Source organism: Triturus cristatus, chromosome 7 (genome assembly GCF_964204655.1).
Source record: "Triturus cristatus chromosome 7, aTriCri1.1, whole genome shotgun sequence".
Lineage (NCBI taxonomy): Eukaryota > Metazoa > Chordata > Amphibia > Caudata > Salamandridae > Triturus > Triturus cristatus.
In genome coordinates, this window is record NC_140590.1 from 1,359,924,315 (window position 1) to 1,359,942,592 (window position 18,278).

The 18,278-nt window shown below is 41.0% G+C and overlaps 1 protein-coding gene across 1 annotated transcript in view; it reads left to right on the forward strand.

Moving 5' to 3' along the window:
• The window catches only part of ERGIC3 (ERGIC and golgi 3), a 352,380-nt gene that overhangs the window by 68,691 nt on the left and 265,411 nt on the right, over positions 1 to 18,278 (forward strand). Inside the window, exons 2-4 of the mRNA XM_085619066.1 lie at positions 10,403 to 10,473; positions 15,143 to 15,230; positions 16,512 to 16,631. Of these exons, the coding sequence (XP_085475192.1) occupies positions 10,403 to 10,473; positions 15,143 to 15,230; positions 16,512 to 16,631 (279 nt within the window). The remainder of the gene's footprint in view (positions 1 to 10,402; positions 10,474 to 15,142; positions 15,231 to 16,511; positions 16,632 to 18,278) is intronic.

Here is an 18,278-nt window from a genome sequence, read left to right on the forward strand (position 1 = left end):
GACGACCCCCAAGCTATTCTACAGGTCAAGCAGGCATTAACCGGTCTCTCTGGGCCAATAATTTGGGGGGGTGATTTTAATTTGTTACAAAATCCTCGCTTGGATTCATCTGAGAAAGACCGCCGACAGAATAAACCCCAAGTTGCCTTAGCTGTTCAAAGTTGCAAAATTGACTTAGATGTCACTGATCATTGGCGTAACTTAAATCCTACCAAGCGCGAGTATACATGTCATTCAGCAAAATATAATTCTGCGTCAAGACTAGATTTCTTTATATCATCCCATGGTCTAGAAGTATATAATCATGTTTATTTACCTAACGCTTTTTCAGATCATTCAGCTCTCACCATGGAGATTAACTTGGGGAATTATGAAATAAGACCTACAAGTAGATGGTTTTTTAATAAACTTAACCTTCTCGACCAACAATGGTGCACGGATATCAACGAAAAGATAGAGCAATTTTTTAGACAGAATAGAGGTACAGCCCCATTAAACATTATCTGGGGTGCATTTAAAGCCACTTTACGTGGAATAATTACATCTAAAGAAATTCCCAAGCTCAAGGCAAGAAGGGAGGAGAAAACCAAACTCCAAATTGAACTCTCACAGGCAACCCAAGAGCATTGTAGGGTCAGATCTATGATCTCCCGACACAAACTCCATGAGGCGAAGTGCAGGATGAAGGATTTTTATTATGATTTAGGTGAGATAAACAGTAATTTACAAGCACAAAAGATCTATGAGGAGAGTGAATACACAGGAAAGCTGTTGGCCTGGCAATCTAAAGAAAAGCAGGTGCGTAATAGAATAGATCAGCTAACAGATCCTACCACCATTTCCATCGGCGAGTTGTTTTTAAAACATTATGAGGGGATATATCAAGAGACTGAGAGGACTACATCCGACTCTATCACGGAATTTCTACAGCCACTTGAGATACCTAAAATGGATGCTGAGGGTAAGAATTACCTCACAAAGGATTTTACATTATTAGACTTAGATCAAGTGATAGAGTCCTTCCCCAATGGCAAGGCCAATGGTGAGGATGGCCTTCCCATTGAATTTTTTAAAAAATTTGGGGGAACATTACGTAAGGAACTTTTGAAATTAATTAATAATTTACTCCAAGGAAGTCCCCCACCAGATTCCTTCCATACAGCGGTGGTGGTCAGCATTTTAAAAAAAGGAAAGGACAAGGAAAATATAAATTCATATAGACCGATTAGCCTTTTGAATACAGATTATAAAATTTTCACAAAACTTTTAGCAAATCGATTAAATAAAATAGTAGGTTCTCTGGTAGCTCATGATCAGTGTGGTTTTATTGCAGGCAGGCATCTCCATTCCAACACCACATTTTTATTGGAGGCACTAGATTATTTTAAAACTAATAAGGTGAAGGCACAAATTTGGTTTTTAGATGCGGAGAAAGCCTTCGATTTAGTGTCTTGGGATTGCCTGTTTGCAATTTTACGTAGTTTTAATTTCCCGAATGTCTTTATTTCTCTTTTACAACAATTGTATTTGAATTCTAGGGCACAAATTATCGTCAATAACACTAATATTGGGTCGTGTGAGGTTTCTAGAGGCACGCGACAAGGATGCCCACTGTCGCCAATTTTATTTGCATTATTTATTGAACCTCTAGCAATCACCATCAGGAATATTAAGGCTGACACTGCCCCAATATTAGGAATGACAAACATAAAATTATACGCGGACGATATTGCCCTTTTCATAGACTCCAAACCCTCAAGTCAATTGAAGATTTTAAAAATCTTCTCTGACTTCCAAAAGCTAGGGGGCTATAAAATTAATGTAAGCAAAACGGAAATTATTTTACTCAACTGCACTACAGACACTTTAGTTCCAGAATTTAGGCGGATATACAATATGGATCCAAAGAGATATCTTGGAATATTTATATCGGATAGCCCAGACGATCTCTTCTCACTTAATTTTTTACCTTTATTAAAAAAGGTGGGCTCTCTTTTAGACCGCTGGAACCTACTACCCCTGTCCCTTATGGGGCGGGTATCGCTAATTCGAATGTCGGTCTTACCTCTTTTTAATTTCCTTTTCAGCGCAATTCCCTGCGCAATCCAGGCCTCCTACTTCAAAAAAATAGAAGTTTTGATCTCCTCTTTCTTATGGGCAAAAAAATCTCCTAGATTAGCACTGAGCACTTTATATTTACCATTTACACAAGGAGGGCTGTCCCTTCCAAATATCAAAGAATATAATTTTGCATCTTTTGCACATTATAGCCACAGGTTTTTTTTGTTTAGATTCATATGAGACAGATAATTTTTTTATGAAAAGGGTGTTGTTGGAATTGAAAATATATGATCCGGTCAGAACTACGAAAGATCCAAAAAAAGTACGTTATAAATCCCTTCTGTGGATTTTCAAGGTAAAAAGTCAGTTTTTCAAATTTTATGACTTTTCCACGCTAAGTAGTAAGACGAATTTAATAAATTTCAGCTTGGGAGATGCTTGCTGTATGGACAAAAATATATTAACTCTTTGGAAGGAGAATGGATTTGAGAAAATTGAAGATTTCCTCCTGGGCAACAGGTGGAAATCTTGGGATGAAATTCATACCCAGCTAATTCACTCCCATCTAATCCTGAACTGGTCATTTATTAGGATAAATCCAAAACTCCGAGAACTCAATATAGGAAATTTATTTAATAAAGAAAATATCACCACTATTTTTAATAATAAAATACAAAAGAAAATGAGTATTTGCATTGAAATATTAAAAGAAAGTAAGGACCAGGACCCCTATAGCAAGATTTTTGAAAGATGGAAAAAGAGAGAAGACATTATAGTTAATCAACAGGTTTGGGATAAAATAAATAAATTCAATAAAACCATTTTTCGAGGAGCAAACTTTAAACGCATGCAATTTTACACCAAATGGTTAATATATAGAACTCCGTCCTTTTTACACAATATCTTCCCCCAAGTAGCCGATAAATGCTTCCGATGTGATGAAAAAGGTACTTGAAAACACATTGTTTGGGAGTGTCCAAAAATCCAGGTTTTCTGGAAGGAAATAGAAAAATATCTTTCAATTGTTCTCAAAACTAATATTGTATTTGATGGACTAATTCCCCTCTTAGGCTGCTCTCCTATTCACACCCAACACGATGAGTCCCTTTTTATAGCTTCCTTATTAGCTAAATCCCTCATATTACAGTCATGGAAAACAGATCTTGTTCCATCTCTTCAGACATGGAAGACAAAACTACTTCGAACCCAGGGTAGGGAAAAAAAATACGCCCTTAGAGCAGGGGCTCTCAAAAAATATGATAAATATTGGAGCGTATTTGATTTTTAAATTTACCCTGTTATTACCTAACTGGATCTTCATTTTTGCGAGAACATCTATTAGTCTATTAGTCTATCTCGACTCTGCATGCTGTATCTCATAATTCAGTTCTGCAATATTAACTGATAAGATGCTCACTACATTTAATTGCTACGTACTGTTCTCATTCCCACAAAATCCTTTGAGTATTAACGAAAGTCGTTTGATTGTTTGTATAACTTTGCACTTTATAACTTAAATGTTAAATTGATAATTTTGTATGAATGTTTTTTAGTATTTTCCTTCTCATACCATATTAATTAATTGGACTCTAACTGTATCCCGTTTATATATTGTATTACTATCTTTGCACTCTCAATAAAAAAATAACAACAAAAAAAAAAAACACTTGTTGCTCTTTCACTACCCATGTGTGCCTCCCTCCCACCTTCCTCCATGATACCCTCTTGTGCTTATCCCAGTTTAGCTCTTTTGCCCCTGTGCTTCTTGCCCCACTCCCCGTTGCGTTCTCTCGTTTGTTTGCCCCCCCCCCGTTCCTTTCTGTTTGCTACCCCCCCAGGGCCCTCTGTGTTACTTTCTGTTCACCTGCGACTCCTATGTTGCTTCCTCCCCACCCGTGCCTCTGTTTCTTTGCTTCTTCTCTCCTGTTGCTTCCCCAGCCCTTTGTGATTCTGCCCAACCCCCTCCACTTGTGTTTCTGCTCCTCCACATGTACTACTTTTTATTTCTTTCATCTTTTTGTTCACCAATCCAACTTGAATCTACAAACAAAAAGGAAAACAAGCATTTGCAATGCAATAGGTCTCGCATTGACGCGAGTTTGAGCTATCGGCATTGCAAATAACAATGCCTTTTATTGTAATTTACAATGCCAATAGCTTAAACTTGCGTGACTGCGAGACCTATTGCATTGCAAATCCTTGTGTGCGGAGACTAATCCGATACAGGGTGAAAGGTCACCGATCCGGAAGGCATGTAAAATCACGATCACTTAAACCCCGTTTTGGGGTAGCAAGCTTAGCTCGAGGCGACTTGTAGGCAATGGTTATCCCCTAAACAATGGAATGTTAATTGTGTAAACGGATAGTTCATTATTTAAAGGCGACTCATTTAAAAACTGTCAATGTCACAAAGGAAACTGAGAGATTAGTAAAGGGAACGTGCATCCCTTTGAAGTAATGAGTGTGAAAGGGCAGAAGGGTAAGGCATTCAGTGGAGCTGCTCCTGTGTCGCAGCGATAGAGCGCTTCATGCATGCCTTGTACTCAGTGAGTGAATTCCGCGATGGAGCGCTACATACTCGCTTTGGGTCACTCAATGAATTCTGTGATGATCGTGCGCTTTCTGTATCTGGCACACTGAATGAATTCTGCATGGAGCGCTTTATACGTGCCTTGGGCCCACTGAATGTATTCTGCAATGGAGCGCTGTATGCGTGCCTTGGTCTCTCTTAATGAATTCTGCAATTCAGCGCTACATGCGCGCTTTGGGTTCACTTAATGGATTGTGCGATGTAGTTTCAGGTGCGCGTGGAGCTCGCTGAATGAATTCTGCAATGGAACGCCTGAAGCGCACATTGGGATCCCGCAATTACTTCTGCGATGGACCACTGCAACTGAGCTCTTCATCACCCATTGGGCTCATTGAATGAATTCTGCGATGGAGCGCTTTCTTGCGGCTTTTGGCCTCACAGCACTTCCTGCGCGCCTTGGCATCGCTGAATGAATTCTGCGACAGAGCGCTTCATATGTGTGATGTGTTCACTTTCTGAATTCTACGACAGAGCGCTTTATGCGCACCTTGGTCTCACTGAATGAATTCTGTGAGGGAGCGCTTCAAGGAAGCATTGGGTTCACTGAATACTATATGAGATTAAGCTCTTTATGCGGGCATAGGGTTTACTGAATGAATTATTAGAAGAAACGCTTTATGCTTGTGTTGGACGCACTGAATTCATTCTGTGATCGGCTTCATACGCGCTTTGAGCTCGCTGAATGAATTCTGAGAGATGGCACGGTCATGCTCACTAAATTAATTCTGAGATGTAGAGCTTCGTGCTCGCTTTGGGCTTGCAAAATAAATTCTACCACGGAGCGCTTCGGTGCGTCTTGGGCTCACTAAAAGAATTCTGCGAAGGAGCGCTCCCTGTGCATGTTGGACTCAGTGAATGTATTCTGTGGAGGAGCGCTTTAAGCGTGCCTTGGGCTCAGTAAATGAGTTTTGCGACAGAGCGCTTTATGCGCTTTTTTTGGGGCTCACTGCGCTTCATGAGCGCACTTGGTTCCCTGAATGCATTCTGAGATGAAGCGCTTCATGCGCGCCTTGTACCTACAGCGCTTCGCATGTGGGGCTCACTGAATGAATTGCCGTGTTGGGGGCCAGGAGCGAGGCCCGGCGTCGCCGCAGCAGCAGTGTGTGCCCTGCGTCCCGGATGCCACCCTCTCCAGCCGGCCAGATTACCGTTCAAGGTTAGAGCAGCTGCCTTCCCTTCACCCGACTTCTAATTACACCGCTCTCCCGGCAGCCATTATACGGGGCACGTCGGCGATAAGGACAGGGCACGGACAGGAGCACATGGGGCAGGGGTGACATTTCAGGAACAACGCACAGGCTGCCGGGTGTGTGCACAGAGCAGATAGCGCGCTTCCGCCGAGCGCATTATCGGTGTTCTGCAGGAGTCGCCTGGCGCCATGCACCGGTGAGTGCACACGGGTATGAGCGTGGCAGAGTCAAGAGAGGGGTGAGGAGGGCACAGCCATGCCACTCTCTCCGGCCTCCAGCACGCTGCCTCCTCCCACCACATCCACAGCATCTCTCAGCTCCTCTTCCCCAGAAAGTCAGATCTGTCCTTCGGCCTGTCTTCTCCTTAGCACATCACCACCTCGCATCTGTCTCCTCTGAAAGGACAAGCGCTCGCTATTCCCGCTGTTTATTTTTGCATCGCGCTTTCACTTTAAAGTGACAGCGAGATGCAAAAACACGTGGCGCCAAGTCTCCTTTTTTTGTCTGGCCCATCCGGACTGGATCGCAGAGCTTGTTTACATAACACGCCTCCTTGCGATAAGAAACTGCTTCACGACAGCCGTGAAGCAGGCGATCTAGTCCGGATGGGCTGGACAAAAAAGCGAAAAGGAGGCACCCCAGAAAGCTCATTTCCAATGGCAGGCCACCGTTTAGCATAAACGGTGACACCAGCCAATGGAAATAAGGGGCGGGGCTTAAAGCCCTTTTGTCAAACTCCTTATTAGCAATAAATCTCGCCGAGCGAGCTACGCATGTGCGCAGCAACGCTAGGCGAGACCTAAAAAAAGCATCTGCTCCATTTTGTACACACTGCATGCTTGGTGCATGTGCTTACAGAATGACACATAGGCTTTTTATTTTCTTTTTTTTCTTTTCTTTTTTTTAAAGTTATGTTGAATAGCTTTGGTAATTTCTACAGCATTGTTAGGAACATTTTCAAAGCCAATAGGTCCCAAAGCAAAATATATTGATTTTGACAAAGCTTGTTAATTTATGTTAAACTGTATTTTGTTAGTGTTTCAAAGCAAATAGTAAATTTTTTTACTCTAATAAGAATCGCTATTTTCGGGTGATGTGTGTTAAAATTGAAAAGGATTTCTGTACTTGTTATGAGTACAAATTCCAGCTAGGTAGCACATAAACTGTTCTATTAAAATTATATGTGATGGTTATTATTTTTAGATTTAAAATGTAGCAATTTCATTGCAAGTGCATGGCCGCTATATTTGGGCAGTGGCATGTATTAATGTGTCTTTGCTTCATTTTAACTTTATGGCATATGCTCGCAAAACAATAAATGTACATTTCACCAGCTGCCAAGGCCAGACCTGCTGACATTGCCAGTATTTGTTTTAGCAGGGTTCGTGCTTTCACTTGCTGATGGACACCTATGACCAAATAGGGAGTAATTGGCAATACAGCAGCTGTCATACTCTGCTTCTTGTGAAACTCTTTTCGTGAAAAAATGGCAATATTGTTACAAGAGGCCTGTTCCCGCGCGGGCATTCTTGTATCTCAGTGGTCAAGAATAATCATTAAATAACCCCTGCCATTGTTCGCATGGATCTTTGTAAATTGACAAGGAGAGCTGATTGTTATGTTCATATCTTGCTCTAATCTGTTCTGTGTTAAAATGATGAACTAGTTCAGTAAATAACAGTTGCGACTTCCAAACACCGAATCATGCTAAATCTGAAGAGATTTGGTGGATAATGGCTGGGTATGCATTTACTAAATGCTTAAGATGTGTGAAATCCTAGCTGCTTTGGGGTTCTGTTGGTTTATTTTTCAATCTGAGTGTTCAATTAAGGATGGTATTCAGATGGATCACTCATAGTGCGCAAGTGATGTTACTTCCACTAAACTGTAGATAGTACTCGCTACTCAAATGTAACCATTTTCTAAATTCTGCAAACCTAGGCACATTGAAATGTAGTAATTTGTACAGGATCACACAGTCTGATCATTTGGGGAAACCAATATTACATCCCAGATCTCCAGTCAAAGAACCACCCACCTCTGCCCTGATGCCAGCTCAATTGAACTATGCGTTTCTTAGTTATCTTGAGGGGGCCCATAGAGATTTGTGTTTAGACCCAGGGATCTATGAATTGACCTCTGGTAACCAACTATCAACTAATGGAATTGTTTAGGACAAGGATGTGTTTTTAGGTCTCTCCTAAATGCAGTGCATGTGCTGTCTGTAGTGTAAGGAATTTTGTTAACTTACAGTTGGCTTAGAGCCTGTCAGTTGCTTACAATTGGTTGTCTTTATTGTCACTCTCATTTTAATGTGTCTAATTTATCAGCTTTCGTAGGGTTTCCTTCCTCTTGTTTGTCCTGCCACTTGTGTTCTTCCACTGCTCATTTGTCAGGCGCTACTTTTTTCTATCAGCACTCTGAGAGTGCATAGATTTTCCAATTGTCTCCATCATACCCTCTCTGTGATCCTATTTCTCGCCCTCCCTCAGTTGGCGTTCTTTAACTTACCCACCTCACTTTCTTGCTTCCCCACTACTCAATTGTCCATTTACTCCCTCTGCCCTGCTTGGTCACCGTCCATTGTCAGTGTTTCCCCATACTCTTCCACCCGCCCTCCATTGTCGGCTTCCTGCCCCAGCCCCCTGCGCCCATCCTGCGCCCATCCTCTACTGTCAGTTAGCTGCCCCATCAACTTCCGCCCACCCTTCAGCCTTTCTTGCCTACCCTGCGTTTTCAGCTTTCTGCATCAGTCCCTCCCACTCTGTCAGCTTGCCACCCTAGCCCTTTCCACCCGCCCTCTGTTGTCATCTTGCTGCCCCAGCCCTTACCACCCGCCCTCTGTTGTCATCTTGCTGTCCCAGCTCCCACCTTCTCTCCGTTGTTCGCTTGCTGCCCCATCAACTCTTGTCTGCCCCAACCTCTTCCGCCTCTCCCAGCCACTCCCCCCTGTAACCTGTTTTCAGCTTGCTGCCCCAGTTCCTTCTGTCTGTCCTCTTTTGTCAGGTTGCTCTCCAGCCTCTGTCCCTCAATCGTGCCTGATAATTTTTCCAGTTGACCAGGCAAGTCTGTATCTGGGCATTTATCTCTTTTGCCGCTTGTTTTTTGTTCAGACTGAAGCATTTTTTCCAGTTAGAACTTTTTTCTCCCTTGTTCTGTACATTGGTCATGTTGGAATGGAAAAGGCAACTATATCACAGTAAACATTATCCAAGTTTTGCTTTAGATCTATTTGTGATTTCCTTACAACGGACTACTCACTGGAAGAGATGTTCGAACTAGTGTCTCTCTCCTTCCCCCGGTGGTCTAGAGGGGACAGGTTCACTAAGAAGGAAGGACTTTCACCAGGTCGGATTTATTTTCCACCTTCAATTAGGAGCATCCTGTTTTGTTGCTGGTGTGGTGGATCTTCTTTGGCACTTGCCTTAAAGCAGTTCGCGCCTTTCTAGGGTAAAGTAGATTATCCTTTGAATGTAGCTATTGCCGTTTCCCTTTTGCCACCCCAAGAAGATTCTCATCACCTTCAAATTGTATACGGATGAGGTGCATGTGTCTGTATACAAGGTGTTCACTGCCAGACACAAATGTGACCTGGACCTCGCAGGTTCAGTTTTGTCTGATTTGAGGTTGCTCATGCATGCTTCTCATGGGCATGAGCACACACCTGTTTTTGACCTTTCTTCTTTCTTTGGTGCTTGAGGGACCTGTGCTGTTGGATTACACTTTCTTCTGCTTTGGTTTCCTTTTACTTCCTGGGCCAGCATTTTAGTCAAAATGTGTTTGTCTTTTCTTTTGCCTGATGTGTGGTCACAGTGTATGCCTGTAACAGTCTTTTGACTTGGTTTCCGTTCGAGAGGTTCTGTAGTGTCCCTTTCAAATGTTTTGTTGTTTGTATCCATTTTGCTTCAGTCGTTTTTTACCATAATCTCTTCTCTGTATTTAGGTGTCGTTCTAGCTCATTTACCTTAGTTCTCTGAATTAAGACAGGTGGCATGATTAGTTGATTTAATTATTTCAGAGTTTGGTTCAAGCATCATATTGTGTGCATCATGAGACAGTTACTAGAGGCTGGATTGTACATGTAAATTATTCCTCTGTGTTTTTGTTTGTTTCGCCTTTTTTTTTTACTTTGATTTTTTTTGTGCTTTATCTCCTATCACATTTTCACGTGACTATATGATCATGTCTATATTGAGAAATGACCATTATGGGGACGTTGATTAGTATGACGAAGGATCGATAACTTTCTGGCATTTTAGATTTCTGCCTTCCTCCTCTGTTGGTCTAGTTTTGACCTCTGATTGGGAGTTAGTCTTTCTTCTATGTATTGGCACCCTGGAGATAGTTTTTTTTTTTTTAGTACTAGAGTAAACAAGCAGAGTGCGTATCTCCAGGGTGAAGAAGCAGTATACTTTATAAAACTGTCATAAGAAATAGTCAGGCTCGGAATAGCAGAGATTACCAGTAGGCTATCCATTCATTAAACTCTAAACGCATTGTGAGAAGTAAAATATTTGGTTGACCCCTCCATATTGTTTGACATGTCTGTTTTTATTTGCAGTGACGGTGATCAGTGGCCTTATAATGCTACTGCTTTTTTTCTCAGAGCTCCAGTATTATCTTACAAAAGAAGTAAGTCTTTCTTAGTATGTTTATTACAATTTTTCTATTTCTATTTGTTCCTCAAGAAAGATGCAGTTTGTTTGAATGTTTTTTTAGCTTCTTTTGTGAGCGAATTTTAAATTTGGGAACTGAATGTTGGGTCTGAGCCTAGGCCTAAAAAATATTTGCAGCTCTTTGCTGAGAAGAACCAGAGGCTTCTTTACGGAGCATATGAGAATTTACTGCCCTCAGCTATCTACAGTTCACTGACCTAAATTACTCCTTTTAAGTACATTGTACGTAGCTTATAATGCAAACTCATTTAAATTATTTATAATCAGCCATTGTATCAATTGGATGCACGTGAAGCCTTTTCAACAGAACTAAACATTGTTGGTTTCCAGGAGTTTTCTCAACACACAGCTGTCTTTGAGCGGAACTACAGAATTGATGAATGGTGCCAGAAAATAGACTAGTGTATGGTGGAGCAATCAATAGCCATCTTGAAGCAAAAGCTTCTCCAATGACTTGAAGATGAAAGGCAGGCCTTCCCAACTGGCGTCAACATGCAAAGATGCATAAAGAAATGGCATATGTGGTTAAGACACCGAACGTCCCCAATGTGGAGACTGGGAAAAGTGTGAAGCAAAAGAAAAAAAAGAAAAGCAAACCAGAAACCAAACCCAAGTTGATTATTACAGATATTGAGCCATTGCATTCCTATAGAAAGCGCAAGTAGAAGGATCCAGTGGCTTCTGGCACATTCGCCATCCTTTCACAACAGCCTTCTGTAATAAAGGGCCAACTCCACTCTGTGGATGTAGTTTCTTCATTGAGGAAATCTGGAGAAGTCAATGGGAAGCCTGTGCCAAGACATTGTAAGTGTTTCTGTATTAAACCGGAACAGAGCATTCTACTCTGCTGTCCCTATGCACTTGTAAATGGAATACCTTTCGTGGTTGCTCTAGCAATGTACATACTATTCATAGCTAAGCACCCGCTCCATTTATATTCACTAGAGAGCCCGTTCAGAGGGTGTATATCTTGATGGAACAATATTGTGCTTTGGAGACCTTTAGACCAAGGAAGAAAATTACATCAATTGCCACCAGATAACATCGTCCTCTTGGAGAGCATTCTTTAGACCCCCGCCCCAAGAAAACACCTGTACTTCTACCTGCACTTCCAAGTGATTTGAAACCTTCATCCCAGAAAAAGTGGTTTAAAACCTTCATCCCAGCAAAGTGGTTTGACACCTTCATCCCAACAGAAGGTAAAGTCATATTAAAATATGTCCCCTTGGTAACATGGGTCACCGCCAACAAGTTGCACCCATTGGCCTGGGTTCAAATGTGGGGTGACAATCCAAGCAATTTTTGAAAATGAAAACAAAAATAATAGTTTTTGTCCCCCAGTGATTCTTATAGCATACGAAACTGTGCTTCTAGCTTTGTATGTTATGTGGGTTGGCCTGCATTCTGAGCCCTTTCTTCAGATGTCTGCTACTCATTGGTCCCACTAATGAAGAGTATTTTTCTGGGTACGTACAGGGCAAGGTCTCTGGTAGCTCTGCACAAAGTGTGCCTGTCCTTGACTTTAGATTGTTAAGGAGACTTATAGGCTAGCCCTGCTTGCCCTAAGCTTCATAATATGGTGGTCTGCTGGTTAGTCGGCCTGGGGCATCCTATAATGCCACACTTGATACACAAGAGTCAGACATATGAAAACTCACTGACAAAGGCTTTCCATATAGAGACAAAGCATCTTATCCTGGAGGGGATGTTGTATCAGCCAAACGTTACCTGTTTTTAACACACCCTGGGCTTTACAGTAAATTGTGTCAAGGAAGGCACAATGTTTCCATGCACAAACTAGTTCTTGTATATGTTGTGGGGTTAGGATGCTTTGGTTATTTTTGAAAAAAGAAATATTTAACTGCCTCCAGTTTCACACAGGATGAAATCTAGTTGCAGCTCTTCAAATATGATAGTTCTGCATAAGTGAGCTACTACAACATAAAACGAAGCTCAGTACTGTTCTAACATCTCAGGAAAAAATAATACAAGGAAGGCACTGGAGGATGAACATGCCAAACTTGCTCAGTTCTGCAGCTGATTTAATTTGCATATAATGACTAGTTCCTGCACTTCAACTAGGGCCCCTTTCTGGTGTTCCACATATTTTAGGTCTCAGCTGTAGACCGCTTTAGCCGCCTGTTACCTATACATACTGTTTCAAATCTCATACACATATTCTTACGGAGGGCTTTGGGTAATCCCCTTGTTCATGATTGGATTGCTTTGCGTATCAGTATCTGCTTTCCGCCCTTTCAATGGCTTTCCTCCCTGATATTATTTTGGAACCATGTAAGAGCATGGTACCTCTACAAATGTGACAAGTTGTTCCTTTTTGCAGACTACTGTTGACGAAACTATACTGATGAACCATCTTTAGACCAGAGATTAAGACACCGTATTGAAAGAGTAGAGATTTTAACTTTTTCCTAAAAAGTTACCTATATGTAAATAATAAACACTTGGCCCACATTGAGCCATTTTGTAGGTGTGTATCTTATGATTCTTCAAGGAGTGAAGGCTAGTGTTACACCATGTAAGTTGCAGCAAACAATATACCGCTTGATAAAGGTTCTATCTTGTTATATTGGAAGCCATGGAGTCTTTAAATACAGGAATAGTCCGGGCCTGTATGAAAAAAGTTATTGTAGTTCTTCTAGGTAAAAAGTCTAATCTTGATCCTCTGTTAGTTTCCAACAACCACGCCATTAATTTTCTTCCAGCAGTTGCTAAAATCTTGGGAGACTTGTGTGACAAAAACAATGATACTCCTTCCTTTAATCGCAAAAAACCCCAAGATAATTCCCCAAAGATTTTCATACTAGCAGAAGCACAGAATTATCTCTTTTGGCAGTGGTGGTTGACATTGTCTAACAGCGGATGATAATCTTAATTTAGACTTAATTTTGTGAGACCGCCCTGCTGTATTAAAAACCATTGACCACGCTATCCTTATAAAACAACTCCACATTATTGGTATCATAGCTTAGTGTCTTAGATAAGTAGGAAACTGTTTTCATCCTTCCTCAAAGATAGAAGTTAACTGGCGATCTTTTACTAGAATGCATCTTCCAAACAGTTAACTTGGGTTCCTCAGGGTTCCTCGCTGCTGCCTCACCTGTTTAACATGTCACTGTGGACTCATTTTGCCTTAACTTCTATACTTGTGCTGAAGACACTCGGCTATTATGTTAACTTAGAGCAAATTCCATGGATTCTTCACATACGCAGAAATGTGTGGCTACTTCCCAGACATGGGTGAGCAAAAGCTGGATCATGTTTAAATGTTTAATATGGACAAAACCAAGATTCTCAACTCTGATTCAAACAAACACATGTGAAAACCCACTTCTGGCCTGTAACTTGTGGCACTTGCCCTATGCAACGGTGAAGAGCTTAGGATGCAAGATTGACACTTCCTTGCAGATGGTTTGTCAGATTTCGGCAGTGCCCTCCTTTTGTACTTTCGACCTTTCTCATCTTCGCCCACTCCTGCCATACACAGCAGTGGAAGGTATAGTCATGGCTATTTCTGCTGCCATCAAGTGAAAAATGTAACTATTATATAAGTTCAGAGTTTAAAGTGAAAACATCTCTTCTTTATTGCTGTCAATCCATCCAGACGAAAGCAGCTAGACTGTCTGTTGAAAAACAAAGGTTCAACTCTTCAACTGGCATTCGCAAGACACTACATGGCTTCCAATATAACAAGATAGAACCTTTATCAAGCTGTGTATTGTTTGCTGCATCTTATATGGTGAAACACTAGCATTCACTCCATGAAGAACTAGCAGTACCAGAGGAACAATAGCCTCTAGTTTTGAGAAATATTTGATGGTTATTTAGTCTGTGATCCAGATTGCGCTGGCTTAGTGAAAACCTAAATTCAGGGATTCTATAGAATCAAATTCCACCCTCTTGGTCTTGGCTGATTGAAGAGTTGAGCCCATAGTAGATGCTGAGTCATCTGTAACTGGAAATGCAGTCCTATAATCTCTAATTTGTTTTGTATTTTGAAGTGAAAGAAATTGCCTAATTGTTCCCACAAATGTGCTAGAATGACGAAGAAGGAGCGCAGTTGCACAAATCGCTGATAATGGTGAATAATTCTTATTGCTTACTAGGTATCTAGGTATTCTTAGCAATTTTGTATTCTTCTAATGCCCAAGCTCCTCTTTATAACAAAGTTGATTAAATGCATAGGGTGTAACCATATTTAGGTTAGAACAACACTGCTATCTTATTAGAATCTCTGTTTTACACGTCATTGTGCCTAAACATTTTTGTAGTGCTTTTGAAGCTAATTTCAGTTATGTTTTAGTCTAGAACCTAAACTTGTGAAGAGCTGAAATGTGATTGTGACTTGAAAATGATGCTAAAGGGCTCTGTTGCTATTTTCTTGAGCTTCATTATCCTTTCAGATTTAGGCGACTAAACATTCCTCAGTCAATCGTTCTTACACTATTAGGTCATTTGCGATTTTTCATCTGCAAATATTTTAATTGACTCCTAAATTGCACTGTTTGGTGACTTGATTACGTGATTGTGTAGTGCTAATTATTGTTCACTTTTTTCTGTGGATGAGTCTACACCTGCTGCTGACATACTTTTTTGTCTCTCCCTAGGTGTATCCAGAATTGTTTGTTGATAAATCAAGAGGAGAGAAATTACGAATAAATGTTGATGTTTTCTTCCCGCATATGCCTTGTGCATGTGAGTAAACTGCCAATGCTTTGTGTTGTTGAAATAAGCACAGTAAAATCGTTTTTGTTTGTTTTCCATCTCTTGTTAAAGTTGAATTGGTTATTTCTAGCTTGCCAATCAATGGAAATTAGCAGTGACTGGTATCTGCAGGAGGGGTCACAGGTGGTGCCCACGTGCAGCCATTGGCCACTATTCCATTCATTGCCAAACATTGGTCCAGTACAGGAATAGGCACACATGCTCAGTAAATACCTGGTGTGGATGAGGGGAGAGTCTGTTCATATTTGGCCCAAAGGCTTCTTGGTGGAGAGGCAGAGTCAGTGAGCTACTGATCCCTTACCAACATTTGGGTCATAAAGGGCAGTGCTCATTCTGTCAGTAAAATTGCACGGCTATCTAGGCATCTGTGCAGTGACCTGTGATCTGCCAGCCCAGAAACCCACTTGTGGTTTTCGCCAACAAACAAGTGATTTTATTTTTGCCCTGCTTTGATGTGTACTGGGCCTTGTAGTTGGCGACTTATTTGGCATGCTTGCCAAATACAAGTGTTTGTGTCGGTTTTACCCTTTTACTGCAGACACAACACCAGTTGTTGACTGGGGGGTTGTTAAGGTTGTGGTCAATGACTTGGGAAGAATACACATTGGGGGCATTCCCAGTTGCAGAGATAATGCCGAAATGGACCCTAAGGCATTTCTGCTTACCTCACGTTTGTACGTCAGTGAATGGCAAAGCACATAAGGTAGTTTGCTTGAAGTCCTTTTCAATCTATACGCAATTAAAAATAGTAGTATTAATTTTATATCACTTTATGTCAGTATAAGTTGTTGGAGTTAATATAAACCAGTAGGGAGGAAATGAAGGGGGGCACTAGATGTGAAAGATGGAAGACTCAGTAAGGTGCATACTGAATGTACCATGTCCAAGCTATCTCTCTTTGTACAAAGGCCTTCTCGGCCGATCTACAATCTCCGTCCACTTTTCTACTTTAGGTCACGATGAATGAACTATAAATGCGCACTAGTCATGCTAAAGACCATTTGAACCTAAAGAATGCCTGCCTCTTGTGATTTAATCCATGTTCTGAGTGATCTATTTGTAGCTTATTCCAACTTAATGCATCATCAAGCCTCATTTGTGCAAAAGCATTTTATTTCTGTTTTGCACCCAGGACAATGTGTGATTATTAGAAACAAGATGTTAAATCCTACTCTGTGAACCTGTCATGGATTTGAGTAATGCCAGGATTCCTTTGAGCCCGAACCAATCTGTCTCTTTTGCTTTACTCAGACTTAAGTATAGATGCTATGGATGTGGCTGGAGAACAACAACTGGATGTTGAGCACAACCTCTACAAGCAGCGACTGGATAAAGACGGAAATCCAGTGTCGCTAGAGGTCGAGAAACATGGTACAGTTCACCTCTTCCCTCCCTTGCTTGATTGGCTCTAAACCACTTTAGGCTGTATTTGAGAATTATTTGTGGATAGTAAAGTTTTGAAGTCTATGTAGCTGAATGGTAGCTTTCCCAGTACTTACTTGGTTACTAGCCCATTGTGTTAAATATCGTAACTGATTTGTAAATGCAAAGTAAGTTTCCCTTCACTGATAAATATCTACACACAAAATAAAGTGGCGTTTCTGTGCCTTTCTTTAGTGTCCGAACAAGTAATGAATGAGCCATTGCCTGCATATTCATTTATGTAAGGAATTACACATTGTGTAGACCTATCTTAAAACAGTGGTGGACCACTTTACAGATTACGTCTTTTACAGCATTGCAACCATAGGTTTTGCACATGGAACAGAATTGGGTGTGTGCTATGTCCAGTCGGGATCCAAATACAGAGATCAAAAAGTGGTAGGCAGGAGATAATGATCACTTGTGATAGAAACAATTGTTTACACCACATATTAACACCTGGCCTCTAGTCACTAAAAGCACCATCAACAACCCTCCCGTCAACCACTGAGAGGAGCCTCTATCTCCACTACGGACGCCCTTCGCTTCCTCACCTTATTCCTTGACTCAAATGAACATTGAGCAATGATATCATCATTTCAGTCTCTTGTCAGATCTTTACTCCACTCAGAAACCTCAAAAGATAATGATCAGTGTATTATCCCATACATTTTAATACTCTCTACCTTATATCTGTTCCTATTCCTGTCTGTGTTGAAAAGTATAAACAACCTTTACATCTACTACATATGAGAAAGGGATACTAAATGATTAAACACAATTATTACAAGCATTGGCAAAGCCGATTGGTCTTGGTTTAATGTGGTAACTCATGCATCATAACCACAATAAAATCAGACATGAATGGACTGGTGAAGTATAGGGAAGGCTCCCCTGCCTTCGTATCAGTGTTTTTTCATATCTATTTAAAATAAAGAGGGCTATAGCTGTAAAGTAGTCCCTCATACAGTTCAATGAAAGTATTTGAGTTATGCCCAAACAGTCAATAGAATTAGGTGAGAAATGAATACTCCTCTGGGGGGAGCCAAGACTTGATTGACAATGTCTCAAGCTGATGGCTGAAGGAGATGGCACACAGTTGAAAGGGGCAGACCCAAAGACCTCTGTGTGTATATTGTAAGCAATAGGTCTGTTTCACAAGTGTGCTGTCAGAACCCAAACTTAACAACTGGTGCCTGTTTAATCTTAATGTCCAGGCGAAAAATCACGAGGCAAAAAAGGCAGCAGTCGTGTAAAATGTATTCTTTTAAAACTGTAGTATTCATATTGTATGAACTTCATATTATTAGCAAAATCAAAACGAGCTGTTTGCATGAGATTTTCCTCACTAAAATATTTTACATTATTTGAACTTTATTGTTCATTATTAGTTATTCTCGCCTTCATTTTAGCAACTTGTTTCTGGTGTCACAGATGGCAGGAGCAGCTCCTTCCACCTCCCACTACCCCACTCTCTGCACCAAGAGAAGAAATAACTCAGGAGATTGGGATTGTAAGAGGAGGGACTAGGACTTTTCCTAGTCCTTCGCCTTTCACTCCATACTTCCTGCTTAATTTCTTTCATTTTCAGGACCA